The 21,682-nt window shown below is 40.1% G+C and overlaps 1 protein-coding gene across 3 annotated transcripts; it reads left to right on the plus strand.

Moving 5' to 3' along the window:
- The first annotated feature begins 3,530 nt into the window (after window positions 1–3,530).
- Window positions 3,531–11,423, plus strand: LOC306758627 (angiomotin-like 2a). Of its 3 annotated transcripts, none has more exons than XM_079243963.1 (11): window positions 3,531–3,669; window positions 4,205–5,008; window positions 5,485–5,653; window positions 7,092–7,236; window positions 7,316–7,405; window positions 8,061–8,356; window positions 8,465–8,640; window positions 8,745–8,846; window positions 8,940–9,130; window positions 9,538–9,669; window positions 10,186–11,423. In XM_079243963.1, the coding sequence occupies exons 2-11, from the start codon at window positions 4,293–4,295 to the stop codon at window positions 10,266–10,268; spliced, it is 2,100 nt and encodes a 699-aa protein (XP_079100089.1). In that variant the 5' UTR covers window positions 3,531–3,669; window positions 4,205–4,292; the 3' UTR covers window positions 10,269–11,423. The 3 variants fall into 3 exon arrangements, with proteins under 3 accessions (XP_079100089.1, XP_079100091.1, XP_079100090.1); XM_079243965.1 differs by having other exon boundaries at window positions 8,793–8,846; XM_079243964.1 differs by having other exon boundaries at window positions 3,537–3,786.
- Window positions 11,424–21,682: the final 10,259 nt, after the last annotated feature.

The following is a 21,682-nucleotide window of genomic DNA, read 5'->3' on the forward strand; positions in this document are numbered from 1 at the left end:
AGAGAGGGATGATGCCAAACAGAAAACACGTTGAGCATCCCAGCCTCAGTCCTACCAACTCTGTTGCAACAGAACTGGCATCCAACAGACTGTGAATCAATTTTGTTTATAGTAATTCCAATTTCAGATATGCATGGAAAGCATCCTAACCCATGGGCTGGTTTTGTTTTATAACAGCCAAGTCTGAGCTTAATGTGACATTGTTCAGTTTAGTTTGGTGTCAGGAATATTATTTTTCATTTGAGCAATGGAAGCTTGTTACACATGAAAGACTAAAATCTGCTCATGAAAGTGACACGAATATTGCCAAAGTCTTTTAATATGTCAGTTGTTTATGACATATAGTGGTATGAGGACCGCTTGTTAATTGTAAATTAATTCATTTGGCTCACAATCACACACCCTGAGTATAGCTATTACTCAGATTAATTTAAAATCAAATAAGCTACAGGAGTTATCTGAATAAAGAATAACTTTCCAAAAGCAGACATGTACTCCTTTAAGGGCTCCTCTCAGGCATTTGTCTTCTTGCTATTCTTGTCTTGGCAAAGAAATCTTTTTATACAAACTTTTAGATTCGGCTCAGTTGAGTAAATTTAGAGTCAGACTGTTTCCAGTTGTGTAATTGGTAGGTTGACTCGATTCACTGTTCCCTCATTTGTGCTTATGTTTCCACTGAAACCTCAAGAGAAATATGAGTTTACTTTATATAGCAACAACACAATTGTGTTTTAGTTTGTGGGCTTTTTTTTTCCTCTTTGAGGTATTTATGAGTGGCACTCTCCTTTTCACAAACAGGGAATAACTCATGAAATGTTAGTTTTGTTTGGCTCAAAATTTCAGTGCCTACAAAAAATACTAAGGTTTTTTTTGTTGGTTTTTTTCAAGCATCTTAGATGTTGATCTCCTGTAATGACTTTTGGAAAGCATCCATAATTCTCAAAGGATCAGCCTTGCATTCCTCTGCGAGTTCACAGGAAGTTTTCTACAATGGAGAACAAAATGACCAGAGGCGTTGTCCACTAGCAGAGAAACACACACATACACACACACACATGCTGACACATACACACAGAAGGAGCAGAGGAAGTAGTGAAGTGGTGTTAAATGACATGACCAGGCCTTCAAAAAAAGGTGGAGACTATGCAGTGCGAATCTGAGGGGGAAATGCAAACATGTTCCACTTTGCTGAGTGATCATCTCCATGTCAGTTCCGCCAGCAGAGACGCAATGTCTGCATTGTTTTTAAAAAGAGCTCTTTTAAGAATACAGAGAATCTGAGACATGATGGGAATGCACTTTTAATTAAGTAGGGTTACAGAGCCAGACACATGATCGTGGACACCATCAACAGCTCAATACCATCTCATCTGGCTTATAGATTTTTAGGTCTAATGAGATAATCAGCTTGAGGCCAGTGGTCACATTCAGCTATATGTTTTTGTGGATTGCTGCATCTCACTAGCAGCTATTTTTTCTAACAAGTCTATTGTAGTTTGTTGGTGACATTTTTGGGTAAGACCTTAGAACAAAAATATAAATTATGAAGAAACAAGATAGCATCTGTAACCCTCCCTCTGCCTGTCTCTCCCTCTACTTGAAAATATGATGAGTATGTTGTAACAGAAACCTCTGTCTATTTTAAGAGCATACAATAAAACTCAGATCCAAGCAGCATCCAGCACCATTTAGGTTCTAGTGGATATTGCATAGCTCAGGCGTTGGAAAGTAATAAAGCCTCTCATAAAAAAAAAAAAGAAAGGTTAATTTCTTTATGGAAACAACGATTGATGTTCCAAACATGTCAAACTGAGTTGTGGTCAGGCCTGTCTTTACTGCATTTAAATCCATCTCTCTTTTATTTTCATGTAATGTGATCTGAACGGTGAGAGGGCATCTGGAGGTTTGATATCTAGATGTATAAATCAACAAGCAAAGTGTCAGAGTAGTGAGGCATCCTGCAGGCTCTGCTCTGTACCATGTTGGGTACAAGGAGCTTTTATGTTTGTAAGGATACAAAGGCCTCAGATTCCAGAGGACAGCTGCCACGCACACATGCACACATTTAAGGCATGTAACAGCCTCAACACTTGTTGCAGCAGGGGTCATGCATTCTGAAGTGACCTGCGGTGAATGCCACAATGGTGGATTTCTCCACAACAAATTCAACTAATGTCTAGTCGATATTGTGACTCATTTAAAGTACTAGATTTCTATGTAAAAATGACAATTGATCTCTAGTTCTGACCAAAGTAAGTAAGTCAAAGCTAGAAATATTTTAACTTTTCCTTTTGCATCCTTAGCTCAAGGGGAAGTTAAGTAATAAACATTTTTATTTGAGCTGAAGGGAATTGAAATTCCTCTAAAACTGCAATGCTTACATTAGTTGAACAATTATGGCTATTTTAAAATCAATGTCAATGATCCAAATAAACCTAACACTTGTAAGGGTTTTGCTTCTGTGGAATAAACAAAATGGCTAAACATGCAGGTTGTGACTCCAAAAATGTCCCAAAATATCTTCAAATTTTCTCCTTTTGGTATTCAGTTTTGCTGTGATTTAAGCAGTGGACTGGATGATAGTGTCATGTCAAGTATGTGGGAGATCCATTTCAGTCACAGCTTAGCATCTTCTCCTCATCCTGGTTACAAGTCCAGTCACATTTTGATGTGGGATGGCATCTCATTCTTCAAGTAGGGGTGGTTGAAGGTCAGCCAGTTTGGTTGAGGTCTGAACTCAGACTGGCTAATCCATCCTCTTCTCTCTTGAGATACTCTCTGATGACCATGGCTCTAAGTGGGCCAGACTTTGCAGATATCACCACTGGCTCCAGAACCTCATTCTGATATGACTAGGTCATGTTCTGCTGTGTTGCTTGTTCCACAAAAGCATGATCCTCGCACCTGATTTTAAAGGTGACCAACCAGGTTTTCCAATAAATTGTCTAAGACAACTCCAAATTGTATTTTTATTGAGCAAACATAAATTTCTAAACGTTTTTTTTTTTTTTGCAAAGTTTGGATGATAATATTTTTCAAGAATCCCTTTAAATAATTAACTTTTCTTTTTTTTTTTTTTTAAATTATTCACCAAATGTAGATATTTATATTCTTAGGTAACATTTTAAAATGCTTGTATCTTAAAATATGGTGTAAAATACGATTAAGTGATTTCATTACACTGTTACTTAAATGTAACAGTGTATTTAAAGTTCATCTGAATGTTTCTCCTTCAGGCAGTAAAGAAGTTGTTGCTGATAAAGTCACCATGAGGAAAGATCTTGCTCTACAATGTTATTATAAACAAACTTTCCTCAATATTTTGTAAAACTAATTCCTCTTCGCCAGCTACTTTTTCATTCCTCATTGGTGTAATAAAGCGTCGTGCAGCGCCCCTCCTCCCCCCGCCCGTGTGGTTTTAACGCTTTTGATCCTCGAGGGACCTCGCGTTTTACATGCCAGGCATTCCGACCTCAGTCCCTCCACGGTTACTTATTATCGCCGCCCTCTCTCTCCACAATCATTTCACAGCAAGAGAAGAGCGCGCAGCCCGTATGAGGGGCGGGGGAGCAACATGAGACACGTTTGACTACACAAAGTCGATGGAAATAGTGGAAATATCCGAAATTTTACTTCGACACCGAGTCGTGAGGATGAAAGCGTGAGCTGGTAAGAGGAGCGTCTGTTTTCTGTCTCTGTTGGAAAACAAGACAACAAAAACGTGGATTAAGCAGCCGCTTCGTAACTTCGGGTTGAAAACCTGTTCGGGAGAAGAGTGTTTTTGAGGTAAATTAAGCTGTTTTTATTGTTTCAAACGCGACAATTGAGATGAAAAGTCACTTTACGGTGCGTTTTTGCTCCCCCGTGAGAGTGGAATTTCTGTCGCAGTCGTTTTTTCTTTCTTTCTTTCTTTCTTTTTTTTTTTTTTTTTGCCTGCTGTGGAAAATCTCACCACATCGCTGTGTTGTCGCTGTTGGTACAGCTTCCATATTGTATTTAACAGATAAAGTAGGGAGGTATGTTTACATGATGGTCAAGTTTTTATGTAGCAAGTATTACAGCGCATACTTTAAAGACAGCCTCCACTCTGTAAGTTAGGCTGCATTATCATTACGTCCCTGTTACTGCATTTAACATCTGTTACATGCCACAGGACATGTTTGCCAGATAATTCACTTACATTTTTTCCCTCTTTGCATTTCAGGTTCACAGCTGATCTATTTAAATACATTCACACTGATAAGAAGCAATTCTACTGATCCTCAGAGCGAATTACTGGTTCACACAGCAGTATGTCATCCACCGAAGAGCCGTCTGGCACGGTCCTGCACCGGCTCATCCAAGAGCAGCTCCGCTATGGAAACCCCACAGACACCCGCACCTTACTAGCCATCCAGCAGCAGGCCCTGCGTGGAGGCAGCGGAAGTAACAGTGGACCCAGTAGTGGCGGTGACATGAGCAGGAGCCCGAGATCCTCTCTGGAGAGTCTTACCCAGGAGGACCCACTGCTCCCTCAGCTTTCTGCGAGGCAGGAGCCTCAGGGTCAGGAGCACCAGGGAGACTTTCATCACTCAGAAAGTGGGTACCAGCTACATGGGGAGCAGCTGCCAACATATGAGCAGGCCAAGGCACACTCTCAGTACTTAGCAAGACACTGGGCCCCTATGGGCCCCATCAGGCAGCTCCATGAGGGCCAGCTTCTGCTGCATGAAGGGGCTTTCCACGAAGAAGCAGATCTGCTGGAACAGAAGTGCAGCCATGCAAGGTCACTCAGCGAGCATCGCATGCAGATATCTCTGGAGAGGAGAGATGCTTCATGTAAAGCAGAAGCCATGAAGATCAGCTCCCACAGCTATCCCGAGCTTCCTTACTACAGCCCACAGTACATCCAGAGCACAGAGCCAAGCACAAACAAACGCAGCCCACCCCCAGAATACACTGCTCCCATCCAGGGCCAGGGATTTATCCCTCACCAGATCCAAGAACAAGTCCAGACTCAGCAACACAGGTATGAAAAGAAGTTTGGCTGATCTCACCACATCTGTGATTGTGCTTGTATATAGTTAAAACTACTGCGATTGTTGCATCATATTCCATCATACTATCTTTGAATCCACCCAATACTTAACCATTGTGTTTCACATGCGTAAACACATACTTTAAAATGTGAGTCACACTGTTGGCTGCGTACTGAATCATATTTCGAAATACTTACAGACCAGCAAGTCCAGCCCTGTAGATGTTTGTAATATTTGGCATGCAGAAGCGGGATGGTCTCAGGTGCTTTTGCTGGTAGTCTGACAAATCTGTTCCTCATTCAGGCTTTTACATTCTCTCCAGTCACTGTTGGTTGATGATAATAGAGCAATATATCTAGATGCCTTGCTCAATTTAAAGCCTTTTCTCACACCTCCAGTTTACTGCTCCAGGCACTTTGTTGCAGTTGAAATGGCCATTAATTACAAAACAATATTTCTTTCTTAGGTATGTCCAGTCTGGCCAGCCAGCTGAAGTCCCATTCTACAACACATTCACCAGCCTGCCACCTGCTGGCTTGGAAGAACCCAACCAGGTGGAGTTGCTACTGATGGAAAATGAGAGGCTCAGGCAAGAGCTGGAAACTCACAGGGAGAAGACCGGCCGCATTCAGAAGGTAACAGGAACAATGTCATGTGGCTGACAACACTCACAGGTTTAGTTTAAAAAAAAAAAAAAAAAAAAAAAGAACACTAAAAAGTCATTTTTAAATCTAGTAGAAATTTGATTCTGGCAGCTATTTAAAAAAAAAAAAAAAAAAAAAGAAATTAAATGCTCCAATGAAAATGACATAAGTCACTGAACATCCAGACAACACACTTTTCATCTCAGCCACCTGTCTATGAAACACAACAACCCATGTCAACAGTTGCTTCCAATGATATTGAACTGCAGGCACACCCCCTCATCTGGATGGACAGATTAAATCAGCAGCTACTTTCCAAACTACAGGGGCACAAACAGAGGTCACAGCCTGCTACTGTGTTTACACACTCCTTTCATTGTGAATATGGCCGAGTGGACGCCAGAAAGTGTGTGTTTGTGTGTGATTTAATTCCATGTAGGCCATAGATTTTGAGCATAATCTAAGCCTTGTCATTACCCCACACAGCTAAAAGCCTTCAGAGAGGTGGGGGGGGGTTGGGTTTCTTCATCAGGTAGAAGGCTGCTGTGATGTTTTGTTTTTTTTTCCCCTCCAAACTGAAATTTTTTTGTTGCTTTTCATCATCTGACCAAACAGGTCCTAAAATACTTGTTCAGCATGGTTGAAACAGTCTCAGTGACATTTGACACCTCAGCCAGTCTTTGTAAAATCAACTGAACTCTGCGGGAGTTATGTCACATGGTCTGTGCCTTGTCTCAGCCTTAAAGAATGATAATTGCCAGGGTTGGAAAGTTTTCTCTCCGTCAGGCCGCAGCCCTGAGTAAACATGTCTGAGTGACTGCTGTAATGATGGGTGTCTCTTTGCCGTTTCCACAACCCAGGCTCAGGCATGCACACCTTTCCAATGTTGGCAACCCTCCCAAACCTGTGTGTGTCTTACTGTATATATATTAACGTGCAGTGTGTTTATGCAGGCTCCTCTGCACACACATACACCTGGAACTGAAGCTATCAGCCCTCAGGAATGTAGATATAAATCAGTTCCACAGGGAGTGGTGCATGCTTGAATTCCTTCTCAGAATCATAGCGCACACACACACACACACACTTAAGAGGACATTACACTGACTTACATTAATTTCCTGGAGATTTAATCCAGTCATAAGGTAAACTATTGCCTGCCTAACGCTCATGCTAAGCTAAACCAAACCCGCACTTAAAGATACCAGAATACGACCGGAACCACGCCGTGTGTTGTGTTTGCAGATAGAAGTGCTCTGTAACAACATGAATCAACATTCCACCTTCTCTGGCGTGAGAAGTAGGTTAACCAAAAATGTTTTCTCTCTGTTTTTTCTCTGTTTCTGTTCGTTCTTCCTTCTTTCAACCCCCACTCCACCCCCCATCTCTTCTCCTTTTTTTTTTTTTTTTTTTCCCCTTCCACTTGCAGCTGGAGCAGGAGATCCAGCGTATTTCGGAGGCTTATGAGACATTGATGCAGGGCAGCAGTAAGAGAGAAAACCTGGAGCAGACACTGAGGAGGAGGTTGGTGGCAGAGATCAGGAGACTGCAGGATTTCAACAGAGACCTGAGAGGTACAAAACATCCCCATATTAAATCCAGCAGTTGGATGATTTGTAATGGAAACTAACGAAAAACTCTGCCGCTTTGCAGAAAACTTGGAAAATGCCAGAACCCATGTTGCAAAAGAAGTAGAGGCCGCTGACCATAACCAGCACATCATGGCAAAACTCCTTGAACAAAGTGAGTGTGTCACTTTATCTAGCAGGTTTCATATGCTCAGTACAGCCTTTTTTGGACTCGGCATGCATGATTGGACAAGATTGCAGCATAGCATGGGGCCTTTTTGGTATTTGAGGGCATTTTTGCATGCAGGAATTTACTTGCATAACCTCAGCTTATTTGGTAAGAAGGCTTAATAATGGGAAATTCAATCCACACACACCTCCTTGCAAAAGGAAATGAACCATCTGTTAACCGCAGGGCAGCAGTGGAAATGGTAGGAATGAGGAGGAATGAGGTTCCCCCCTACCTGTTGTGAGTGTGATTTATGGTGTCTGTTTAAGGAACTGGACTTATGCAGAGTGATGTTTGTGTGGCCTTGATGAGGAATGCTATGTGGGTCAAAGGGATAGGGCAGCTTTCTCCCCCTTCCTTCCTCCTCCTTCCTCACAGCATTCCAGGAGTGCTTCTCTAAATGAAGAACACTGGCTGCCATGTAGCAGCTCTGGTACTTATTACATAGGTTGGAAAAAATATATTTAAACAAATTCATATGCGAAGTAAAAGCAGTTCACATCCTCTCCAATAATGCATGCTAACCTTTAAACTGTATCCATGGCTTTAACCAGCATGTATCAACATACACTGAACCTGATCACCTTTTCTTTTGCTTCAGATGAGGAGCAAAACTTTGAGCGGGAGCGTGTGGAGCGGGAGCTGCAGCGTTTGCGAGCAACTGCAGAGGAGCAGAGCCTGCGGGCGAAGCGGCTTGAGGAGGCCCTGGAGGCAGCTCGAGGACGAGGTCGCCAGCTTGAGGAAGAGTTGAGGAGGAAGAGGGCATATGTGGAAAAAGTGGAGAGGCTTCAGAGCGCACTGGCTCAGCTGCAGTCCACCTGCGAGAAGAGGGAAAGTCTAGAGATGAAGCTGAGGACGAGGCTAGAGCAGGAGCTGAGGAGTCTGAGGGCGCAACAGGTAAACCGCTTTGCTAGGATGATAATAGGTGAACCTGCTGCTGGTAAATAACATCACAATAAGTTGTTAAAATACTGTTTTCTTTTTTTTTTTTTTTTTTTATCTCAGAGGCAGTCTCAGCCACCAGGTGTGACTATGAGCTCACTCCAAGAGCGCCTGCATGAGCGCGAGGAGCGTATCTTGGCCCTCGAAGCTGACATGGTACGCTGGGAGCAGAAGTACCTGGAGGAGAGCACCATGAGGCAGTTTGCCATGGAGGTGGCTGCTACTGCTGCTGCCCAGAGGTAAAATCTGCATCTGCTTAACATTTGCTGGATGCTTTCTGGGACCGCACAAATACTTTCCAGCTCATTTCAGCTAAGGATAGAAATGTATTTTTCTCTTGCAGAGACACTACCATCATTAACCACTCACCCTGCCATTCCTCTAACAACAGCTTCAATGAGGACCTACCAGTGGCCGACCACAGGAATCAGGAGATGGAGAACAGGTGCATACTTGAATAAAATTGTGACAAATTTAGTCCTTTTGTCTCAGTCTGTTTGTTTTTAATGTGTTTTATTGTGTTTCTTCTTCACATTAGGATCCGTGCTCTTTACGCTCAGATTTTAGAAAAAGATGCCGTGATCAAAATTCTCAATCAGCGGCTGCACCAGGATCAAGGTCAGAAGGATGAGCAGAGTCCCCGAACAAATCTTCTCAATGTGGTGGGGTCACCTCTTCGACTTGCTGCTTCAACTCCCTCCATCAGCAACACCGGCACTAAGAATAGAGGTGAGGAGCATAATGTTACCAGTCTTTCTGAATCATTCATGTGTCTGGCGCTTAGGTATCGATTACATTACGTCAGGGGTGCTCAAATCCAGTCCACAACATCTACTCTCCTCCTCAAGATGCATACTTTCTGCAACACACTTGAATCAAATGTCTGAATTCCCTAATGCACATCATTCAGCTCTGCAGAGGCCTGGTAACCAGCCATGCATTTGATAGCTGTGTTGCAGAAGGAATGCACCTAAAAGTTGTAGGATAGTAGATTTAGAGGACTGGATTTTGGGCTCCCCTCCACTACATTATAGCTTAGTATTCCAGCTAAAACCAAGTGATGTATAAGATTTCCTGTAGTTGATGTGAATATGTAGCTGATAGAAACCAACATTTGCTGTGTTGCTGTATTTTAGGTAAGAGTCTGTCAGATGATCAGACGTTGCCAAACCGTCAGTCCTCTGCCCAGTCTGAACCCTCGACACTAGAACGGCAACTGGAGGGACCCAAAACCAAAGAAGCCGCCAGCATAACTAAGCTCAGTAGTGGTGAGTGATCACTTAGATATGCAGGAGTGCATTTATGTTTTCAGTACAAAACCTACATTCCAAGTGTTTTTATATAAAAGAAGGACAGACCAGGAAAAAACAAGTCGGCACAAACTTCGACTTCACACAAAACAAAAGCAGTGCGTAACGTTATGGCTGCTTACAGTGATTACCCACAGTGCAGATTAACCAGCCAGTCATACAGCATCTGTCCAGGTCACGGTTCATAATGCAAGCCCTGTGGAATGTGCATGGTTAGAAAATAATGTGGATCTGTTGACTGTGCACATCCACCAGAGTAGCCTGTGGAAAATGTCCATTACCCTTTTTAGCATTGCAAGCTTCTCTCTCTTTCTAACCCTGTATTATATGTATTAGGGGTGGAGCTTTGACACCTAAATAAAATTAATTACTGAAAAATTCATGTGTGCATGCCAAACAACATGCAACATTTGCATGTACATATTCATGTTATATTTAAATATTTACACTTATTCTTTTTTCCCTCCTTCCCAGACAAACTAGCACCTAAGAAGATGTCAAACCCCTTCAGAGGCTTGGATGAGCTGGAGTCAGAAGCAGTGGAAATCTTTATTTAAGGAAGAGAGAGATGGATTCTGAATGAGGGAAAAGAGAAACAAACATTTCTTTTGTGTCTGTGAAGAGTGCAAGAACTGAGAACACATTACTGGATCCAAGAATGTTCAGGAAAAAGGCCAACATGTGAGAAAAAAAAAAGGACTGTTTTCACATTTTCGTGACAGAGCTGTGCTCCGACCCACTTTCGCTCACTGAGCTGGCCAGCTGCAGGCGGTCTGCCCGGCACGGTGAACATGAACATGAATCTTCTGAGGTACTTGGGACAGTTTTGTGGATTGTAATAGGGCAACATGTTCTCAGAGAGTGTATGCCAAAATATTTATATAAATCTCTCTTTATATAATTGCTGCTTTCCCACTTTAGTATCACTTTTATTTCTTTTCCCCATTGAGATAAGAAGCTACATATTTATCTAATCCGGTTTCCACATTCCCAAATATTAACTTAAGCCATGTGCTCTTCTAGATAAATATTCCTTTAGAGGTTCTCTTTGTGACCTGCATTCCCCTCTGAGAAAATGTGGATTTAATTTAGAGTAATCTCCTTCCCATCGCATAGATACTATCTGTTTGGAAGACCCACATCTTTTGATTAATTTAAGATAACATAAGATTTAGCAGTGCTCACTTCTCATATTTCTTTTGCCTCAATAGCTGGTTCTGGAGGGGTTTTGAGATGTATGATCAGTAAGCTGCTTTATATTTCTGGGATGTTGTAACATCATGGTGTTTAGTTCATTGTGTTTTTGTTTTCTTTTTTCATTTTCTTTCAAAGTATGTTTGCATGTATGATAGTAATATGTGAGTGTGTGTCCAGATGTGGTGATTCTGCTGGTTTGGTCACCCTTAAGGGGCAAAAGTTCTTAGTTATTTGTTTACTGTGAGCTTTGAACTAACAAACTGGTTAATTAATATTATTATCTATTTTATACAGATGTCTGTATTGTTATTTTAGATATATTAGAACTTTGAGCAGGATGCCAAAGAGTTTGTATATGTTATTTGTAAGTTATAAGCCGACAATCACAGTCTTTTTGAACTGTACACTATCAACCACATGTGACTTTAAACAGGCATGTCTGTGAATTTACAACAGTATGAAGGTTTTCACAGTTCAGTTCATGCAACATTTCATAAAGCAATAAAATGTTCTAAAATATACAAACTGGCTTTTGAATGATTGAATTTCCATTTTTCTTTAGCCTGTGATGATCTATGTAATGTGAGTGTGTGTGGGGCAAAATTAAATCACAAATTTTACTTTTAGGTGTGAGAAAATTGGATTATTGTTGTAAATGTTAAGTCCTCTCTACCACTCCTGCATCGTTATCAACCAATCGCTTCATTCCTGCCCTCTTGTCCCACTAGAAAGGAGCGCTCTTCATTAATGAATACCAGAGCTGCATTCTTTTGGGTCCAACTTTCTCGGATGGCCTGTTCTCTTGTTCTCTTCTTGCTATGAAGAGCATGCTTGGCATAGATCACATTCACATAGCGACACGTAACCCTATACATGACAAAGACAGGTTTCTCCCAGATTAGACTCCAGTGCCATTGGTCATTCCTGTCCACCTTTACTAATGTGCCACATTAGTAAAGGTATGATGAGTGTAAGGAGATCCTTGTTACCATTATCTGTGTCCGAACAGATCTCAGTGATTAAAAGCAGATACCAACTTGAACCAGTTTCAGGCAGTTAAAACAGCAGAACAGACTAAATGACAACTGCAGAGACAAAGACTATTTATGCTACGATGTCAGAAATGTCCAAAGTACAAGTTTTAACCAACTTTACTGAGATTATATATGTCTCTCTAAACATTTTAATATACATATTGTTCAAAGGTTTGTAGAGTTTTAAATGCAAAGATTTCATTTCTTCTTATCACACATGCATATTGGGTTTTTATGCATGTGTAATAAGCATCTGAAGGGTGCTATTCTTAGGGGAAATTATTGTTTTGATTAAAATGATCGTTTTATTAAAAACTGACTTCCTCCATCATTTATGACAGCATCTTACCACATTCCTCTTTGCTCCCTTCTGTTGGGGCATAAAGATCAATGCGACTGACTCTGCACTGAACAGACTGATAAAGGCTAGTGCTGAGCTGAAAACTGCTCTAAAGCTGACTGTGCAAAAGATGCTGAACAGAAACAACATTGCACACATTCTGCACAACATTCTGAAAATACAAGCTACATTAGTTGGAGGCATCTTTTGTTCCAGAGAACTAAGGATCAGTACAGGAAGTCAGTCCTGGCCCCAACAACTTCCCCTAACTTTTATTCATTGATACTAAAACAATTTTCCTTTGTTGAATTCAGCTCAGTTGATGATGGTTTTTGCTTTCAAAAGTATACATATGGGCTGCTTTTGATCAAACCCTTAACAATGTTTAAACCCTTTTGTAAAGAATGCTTTATTAGAAAAAGACACTGAAAGAAAACAACTTAAACCTGTTTCCACCACTGTTTCTCGTATTTTTAGTCTCCCAATTTAGCCAAGAAAGACTGATAAAACCCTAAACCTGGTTCTCTTGGGTGCTGATTGGGTACTTGGTTTCTCACGAGGGAAAGTAGCCGTAAACAGTCTTGAAAAGGATCTGATACTCTGATACTAAACCATCAACCGAAGCCCTCTGTGATGTTAGAGGCACCTCTCCAAAGGCTGGGAAAAAAACTCACCACAGGTTTAAAGAAAAGAAAAATCAATAGAAAGAATTAGATTTAATCTATGATGTTGCAATTCAAAACACAATACTTGTACTGATCTATAATGATCTGCAAAGGCTTAAGACTTAGCTTTAAGCCTTCTTTTATGTGTCTATTGCAAGCAAAACATTCATTTGAGAATCTAAAACAAGTCCCTTAAAGTTCTTTGAGGGAGTTCTGATTTCTGTGTGAGGAAGCATTTTACTGTATATAACATGTTTGATGTTATGAACCAGTGATCTTTTTAGATTATTCCCTAAGCCATACCCTGAACAAACACGAGCTATAGACTCTTTCACACAATGACAATGTGTTTGAGAAATGGATGGGAATTTTTGATACAACACACTCAGCAAGCCTAGACATGGATGGAGAGGATATGAGGCGGTGAGATGGCAGTGTTGCTTCTAACAGAGAACGTTATATGGGAAAACACAGAGGAACTGATGGTATGTGATCCCATCAATCTCAGAGTGAGCGCTTATTTTCTGTACTGACTGACAACATTGCAAGGGCTCGCCAACATTCCTCGGCGAATGTGAAAGGCAGCTGACATGTTTCGACTGTGTCTATCGCTCTTTTTCCCAGAACTGGTATGATGGAGGAGGATTGGGTGTAAAAGTGAGTCAGGGGTGAAATTCCTTTTTACTAAAACAACCAAGAAATGTAATTTTCTGCACATTTCTGGCCAGTTTACCCTCCTTTCTCCAACGCAGTCACATGAGAACTTCATATTGTACTGCAATCACCATAATAGGAATGGATTTGTTGTTAAAGTGTGGAATGATCTCTTGACAGTGTCCCTGGTGTGTGTGTTGCCTCCTTTATGGTCTTGCTCCAGTGTTTACAGTTTAATGACACATTTCTAATCTGGAGATTTAACCCATATGATGAAGGTAAATGATGATAACAAAGGAAAAGAATAAAAAGTGGGTCTTTGGTCAAAAACCTAATTCAACCTATTGTGTCTCTGAAGTTTGCCTTCCTCTAAATGAGACATGAAGGCAGTGATTTATATATCAATGTCCACATTAAACAGATAAAATCTTTTTAGACATGTACACATATTCAAATAAACACAAAGATGCATATATATGTTGAGTTTAGGTGATCGATAGACACAAGAAATAGCTTGTCAGAGGTCCTTAAAATGCAGAAGGAAGCTAAATCCTTAAAGCTATCAGTTTTTCCTTCTGTCATTAAAGCCTTAGAATATGTGTGGTCACTGCTAATGCCTGTGTCACACCCAGAATGAAAATTTGTTACCGCCTGCAAAGGCTACAGTTGTGTGTGTTGTTCCTGTTTGTTGTAAGGATGTGTTTAAAATTGTAGACATGACCCTGAGCCTAAATTACAGCCACACATCCCTTCTGTTGTCTCATCAGCAATGCAAGATTTAATGCAGGCTTTCATGCTGCCATGCAATCAACCTCAACTTTTTATAGGCTCCCTCGGGGGAGCTGCTCTTGCCTTTCAGGATTCCTGTCATAATCAAATGGTTAAAATCAGATTTCAATAAGGATTATTCAAATGTACAGATTTCCTGAAGCATTCACTGTAGTTATAGTATACACTACACCTCCTGGATGACGTGCTTTGAGAACTGTGTGAACTGCCTGCTCACACTGCACATCTCATGGGAAATCTACGGTGAATCTGTGTATGAGGAGTTAATCATCCTGAGCAGTATATTTCAATTTTTTTTTTTTTCAAATTCAAAGTTCAAATTCAAAAGGCAATTTTATAAACATAAAACTGATAAAGTTTGATCTCAATCCATCTATTGATTATCAAAGCATTTCAAATGGAAATATGCTTGGAACATAATTTTTTCCTCTTGTAAAATTCTAACAAATAATCTTAAAGATGGCTGTTGAGTGTTGTCACAGTGTCCTGTACGTTTGTGCAATAAGTTCAGATTTTTTCAATAGCTCAACAGCATCACCTAGTGATGCTGTTCTTAAAGAAACTGCATATTTGTACTCCACAGTTTTTGCTCTACAAACCAGGCATATCTTTTTCAGCGTGCAGCTCAGGAGGAAGAGCAGTTGTTTGCCAACTGGAAAGTCAGTGGCTCACATCCCAGCTTCCCATAGCTTCAGGCTGAAGTGTCCTTGGGCAAAATGTTGAACCCTATATTGCCACCTGATGTGTCTATCAGGGTATGAATGTGAGCAATAGGAGAAAGCACTTAATATGTAATAACAGAAGTGTGGTGAATGTCGTATATATAGTGTGAAAGTGCTTTGAGTTGTCAACATATGGCGGAATAATGCTATATAAGTAAAGTTCATTTTACGCTTTCCATTCACTGCTGACTATACCAGCAGCTTATTAAAAGCAGGTATAGTCTAGTTCTCCAAATGTAAGGTTGCAGGAAGGCTGGAGCCTGTCCCAGCTGGTAAGAGGTGAGTAGCAAGGTACAACCTGGACAGGCTGGCAGTCAATCAAAGAGCTGCTTTCACTCTTTTATAGAAACTAATCTTCGTCATGGGCTGCACGGTGGAATAATGGTTAGCACTTTGGCCTCACAACAAGAAGATTGCTGGTTTGATCCTTGGCTGGGGTGAGGCTTGGTCATGGTCTTTCTGTGTGGAGTTTGCATGTTCTCTCCGGGTACTCTGGCTTCCTCGCACTGTCCAAAGGCATGCATGTTAGGTTAATTGGGTATTCTAAATTGCCCCTAGGAGTGAGTGTGAGTGGTTGTGTGGCCCTGCGATGGACTGGCAAGCTGCCCAGGGTGTACCCTGCCTTTTGCCCAAAGACTGCTGGGATAGGCTCTAGCTTCCCTAAGACCCTGAATTGGATGATGCGGTTAGGGAAATGGATGGATGGATATTCTTTGTCATGCAAAATTTGTATTTAAGTTTATTTTAAAAGTTGCGTTACTGGTTAATCAGCAAATTATTTAGGCAGTTTCTGATTTGAATCAGTGCTGTTAATTAAAAGCTACCTGACATTATGAGGGCTATTTTTATTTTTATGTGAGAAAAAGTAAATCCACTGTTAAGATAATTTTTTAAATGTAAAAATATCCTGAGCTTTTTCTGTTTTATTCCAAGAAAAATAAATAAAAATTACTACAAATGAAATGAAGTTTTTTAAAAGGGTGTTGTTCCAGTGATAAAAGTAAACAGAAAAAACATATAAAAAAAAATACGACGCCTGTTACATAACTGTACTTCAGACCGCGCCGTGCCATGCCGGTGCACGCCTGACAACAAACCATTCGCATCCACCCCTTAAGCCCCGCCTACCCAGGCATGCTCAACCAAAACTAAAACAGCTAGCCAAATTAGCTTGGTGCTACTAATGAAAAAATGCGAACCCAGTCTTCATATCTTATTTAAAAAACGAGCCTCATAAGAGCTGGAGAGACCCACCTTAAACCCGGGATGTGTTCTGTTGTTGGTTGTGATTCAGAGCGTCGCAGCGCCCAACGCTTCAAATTACCAGAAGACCCAGAGAGGAGGCTGGACTGGGTCATGTTTATAGCAAATATTAACAAGCAACGCTTTAAAGAATCATGTTGGACTGATATTACAGTATGTAGTGAACATTTCCCCAGTAACTCTCTTGTTAGTTTGAGTGGCTCGGTGCAGCTGAAGCCCGACGCTGTCCCATCCCTGTGTCCGTATTCAGGACCAGAAGATCGAGTGGAGAGCTTTAAATGTGATGTGAGTGTTACAATGACACTGACACACTGCTTCATATGTTGTGTTTGGACATTGAGTGAAATGTTTTGTTTCCATCAAAAAAGCTAAGTTGGGAGAGAATGATCTACCCAAATGCATAACGTTGAAAATAACACATTTAATATTAATTAATTTCGTTGAGAAAGCATTTCTAGGTAAAAAGTTCAGGGTGCAAAAAAAACCTAGGATTATCCTAAACACAACTCAAGATCTCCAGTGGTCTTTATAGAAAGTATAAGCTGAGGGTTGTGCCATGTTAACTTAAACATCAAGCACATGGGGTTAGACATTGAAATCGCAGTATTTGTGAAATGGCTGAAGAATTTAACTGAGTTAATTCACACTTAAGGCCTGGCTTAAGTGTGAATGAGCAGTGAGACATTGCCAAAGAAAGCAGAGAGTTTTACCCACATAAAATTCAATGTGTCAAATCTATATTTATTATATTAGTAAAAATCTAGTTGAATGGTTTTTCCATGCAGCATAAGTACATCATAGATCCATATTTGTTAAACGGAACTTTAGAAAGTAGTCCATCCTGAGATAAATCAGAGAAAAAAGGAAGCAAAAAAACTTGAATGGGTTTGTAATACATCTGTTGGTTGTGTAAATAACTTGTTTATGTGGACACACACACACACACACACACACACACACACACGTATATATGTATAGATATATATAGATATATGTATGTATAGATATATAAATATATGTATGTATAGATATAGATATATGCATTAATGTATATATATATATATATATATATATATGTATGTATATGTGTGTATATATACATATATATATATGTATATATACATATATATATATATATATATATATATATATGTATATATACATATATACATATATATATATATATATATATATATATATATATATATATATATATATGCATGCATGCATGCATGGATGCATCATGTTATTTTATCATGATTTGTTAATCTTTTCCTTTGCTTATTTCATTTTTGTGTAGGAGCCTGTGGATAAGTCAGAAGCTGTTGACCAAAATGATCAACTCAAAGCACACAATGGGCCAAATTCCTGCACTAAGGAATCAAGCCTGGCTTCAATGAGTACATATGAACTATGTTTTACAAAAAAATACATTTGTGTGTTTTTCTCATTTATATTCATTTTATTTGGTGATATTTATAATAATTTGCAGGCTCTCAAAATGGCCCAGTCCCAAATGGAGCCCTATATTCATCTTTTTCTTCTCTGCAAAGCCAAATGCCACCAGAAAATGTTAATACAGATTTGATCAAGGAAAAGTAAGGTCTTTTTTTTTTCTTGAACATTCCTTCTCTACTTTGGCCACTTTGGCATGATGGTGTTTTATAATATTTACTCTAAATTGTTTTTCTGCTTAGAGCTGCACTTTTAAAACAGAAAGGGAAGTTTCCTGTGAATGAAAGACGTCTCCTACAGTTGTTTAGCCGCAAGTGTCCATCATGTGGAGGTAAACTCAAGATGCACAAGGTCACTCGTGGTGTAACCATCACCTTGAACCAGCTTTGCATTCAGTGTGACTACACATACCAATGGAAGAGCTGGGTTGACAGGAGGGGCCCAGCTGCAGAAACTAAGCTACTGACAGGAGATGCAGAAGTAAATTCAGAGGTAAACAAACATTAACACATTGGCACATACTTTTGGTGAAACGCCCACACCAGCTGCTATGAATAATTAATAAGGAATCATTTATATCCAAATGTGAGCAATGGATTAGGGCATCACTCTCCACAATTTCCTTCATTCAGTTTATTTGGATTTATGAATATGCTAATATGGCCACCATGAAATGAGAAACCAACACAAGCTACAATATGTTAGCCCAGAGCTAGCAGGGGCTGTTAGCGTTCCCTATAGCTGAGCAAGTAGCTGTGAGTGTCTCGTGGCTTTCAACAACCTGTTTTGGCCCAAAGCCCCGTGGCTAGCAGCTAGCACATTTCCTGACCTGGAGAGCAACTGTTAAATCGCAGCTACACCCAGCAAATGTCTTCATTTAGCTTTTTCTAACTTCTTTTTTTTTTACTGGTTCCTTACTGCATTCATATTAGTGTGATCTCACCCAGCAAGCAGCAAGGATTGTTTCCTTCAGTCTTTTCTATGATACATACTTACATTACCTTTTTTGATACAACAACTAATAACAAAATAATAATTATGATGATGATAATAATAATAATAATAATAATAATAATAATAAATACAAAATAATATAATTAAATAATAAAGACCAAGAAAACATATTTCAGTGCCCAGGGAGCAAATGGTGCGTTGAGGGCCTTGCTGAGAGGTCCAGATTGGTTCAGCTTCATTGCCAGTCCAGGGGCTTTACTGGTGGGTTGTCCAGCCCCAGGTCCACCTCCCTGATCCCTAGCCTCCCAATTCCCCCAAGGCTTTCCCCATGTTTAGCAGTTTGCAGACAAAGATCTGGAGTTTTAAAACAGAAATCCCTAGCCAAGGCATTAAAGATGAATATTTTCTTGATATTTGTTCTAACACTGTAAAAAAAAATCTTATGAACACGTTACCAAGGTGAAAACATGTTTTAGTTTGGTCAAGGGTAGAGTTGTGCATTCAGAAAAATGTCTAGGAATAAAAAATACACAGACTTCACTGCTCTGTATGGAAATTAAAAAGGTTGTATTTGGAATTAATTGCATTTAAGCTTACCATTAGCTTCAGTTAATGTTTTCAGCCAGTCTGCTTCATCTGAAATTATGTCAGTTTTCAGTTTGATCCCTGCCTATTTGTGTTACTGTATTATAGGCAGCACCAGCAGATGGAGCTTCCAGCAGCATCGCAGATGTTCCTGAGGTTGTTGCTCTCATCGATGAGGACAGTGACTCCACGGATGAATCAAACGAATCGAGTGATCCTGATGATTCAGATGAAGCCTGGAAGCAAGCGGATGGTGTTTTCCCAGTAAAACTGTTCCATGTCAAACAAAATGAGGAAACTAAAGAAACTTTTAATTATAGTGATTATTATCCTGCGCTCACCCCACAGTACAGTCAGCTCTGCACAGATTGTGGAAAGTTTTTTGATCGAAGAAGGCCTCACATATGTGAGCATAAACTCAAGCCCTTCCCCTGCAATATTTGTGGGAAAAGGTGTGTTAATGAGGTTGCTCTAAGCTTTCACAGCAGAATCCACGATGCAAACTACCAGTTTCGCTGCAAATACTGTCATGCTACGTTTAAGTTAAGGGTGGACAAATATATCCATGAGCAGATCCACATGACCCAAGGGAAGCCCTATAAATGTCCAGATTGTACAGAGACATTTGCCACAAGCAAGGAGCGCAGAACCCACCTGGAAGACCACAGGGGCACTGTGGATTTAAAATGTCGCTTCTGTGGAATTGAATTTTTCCGTCCTCTTTCAATTCAGAGACATTTATTAGTCCATACGGGAGAAAAGCCGTACAAGTGTTCAGTGTGCCAGCGTGGCTTCAACCAGGCAAGCCATCTAAAATCCCACATGCGCCTGCACACGGGAGAAAGGCCTTACAAGTGTCAGCACTGTGACAAATGCTTCAATCACAATGTGAGCTTGAAGAGTCATCTCCAGCGTTATCACGGCGTGAGTTCTGAACCTGAACAGAAGAAAGATATGACCAACAAAAGTGAAAGTGACACTGATGCTGTTCAGAATAGTGGGAACAAGAGAGATACAGACTCCGAGCTTGACACCGAAGAGGAGGAGGAAGAGGAGGAGGAGGACACAGATGATGAAATGCAAATGGAGGGAATGCACCGGCCTAAAAGCAAATGGAGAAGTACAGGCAGGCCTAAAGGAAGACCTAAAAGCTCTGGAACAAATAGCCAGAGTTCAAATAGGAAATCGTGTGTTAAGAGACAAAGGAGAAAAAAATGTACTGATGAAGAAAATGAGGCGCTGTCTAACAGCAATACATCCCCTGATTCTCCAGAAGAGAAAAAGGAGAGGTGGAAAAAGACAATAAAAAATACTGCAAGATCAAGACGAAGCAGAAATATCCAGAAACACAAAGGAAGGCAGAAGAATTAGCTGCTGCTGCTGAATATTCTTCTTATTATTGTGAATAAAACACATATGGAAATTGACTGGTTTCTTTATAAATAAAGGTAATTTGATGTCAAACAAATCCAGAATTTGGCCAGTATTGAGGTTACTGTGTTTTAACTCAAAAGGGAAATGTTATGATTTCAGAGTACTTTTTAAACCTACATATATTCTGTGCTACAATTTCTGAATATGCATTAAATGAAGCTAAGTTTAAAGGCGTGTTTTTCCTTCGGTTATAACTTTTCAATACCTAATTTTTCATAGTACAGTATTAGGACGTTTATCTTCTACATTGTTTTCTACATACAAAAAACAATCAAGCATCAGAAAATGTATTTTACTTTAAAACTTAGGAAAATCAATCAAGACCATCAAAGGGTATGGGGGTGAATAAGAGGTTGATCCCTAAACTCTATAATATGATTGTCTTATATGAACTGCAGCCATGTAAAGGAGCATAGTTGTTTTTATTAAGCAATATATGAGCTGATATCATTTGCTGTCAAAAACTCTATTTCTGAGGTCAAATTTCATGGGACTGGATGCAAACAACAGGTGACTAAAATGAAATCAGGCCATTTGAGGATTTATGAAGATTCCACATTTTATTGACAAAAATGCACGACCACCAATTCTTTATAAGTCATGGACAACATTGGAAATGATACTGTAGCGTTCTCCAGACAAATCTTTATGTAATAAATCCCATTTATTGGCTTTTACAGCCGTAAACGCAAACGAGCATAAGGCAACTGCATAACCAGAAGGCTGAAGCAGCAACATGCGTGAATATCGTTTCTGTTCAGCACTTCTCTTCGTTTCACTTGTTAATCAAAGAGCACTAACATGGAGCAAAAACGTACTTTCTCAGTTAAATTGGGCATAATGTGACCTGTCACAATGGTTTCGTGGTGAGAGGAACAG

This window comes from Telmatherina bonti (genome assembly GCF_933228915.1).
Source record: "Telmatherina bonti genome assembly, chromosome: 7".
Classification (NCBI taxonomy): domain Eukaryota; kingdom Metazoa; phylum Chordata; class Actinopteri; order Atheriniformes; family Telmatherinidae; genus Telmatherina; species Telmatherina bonti.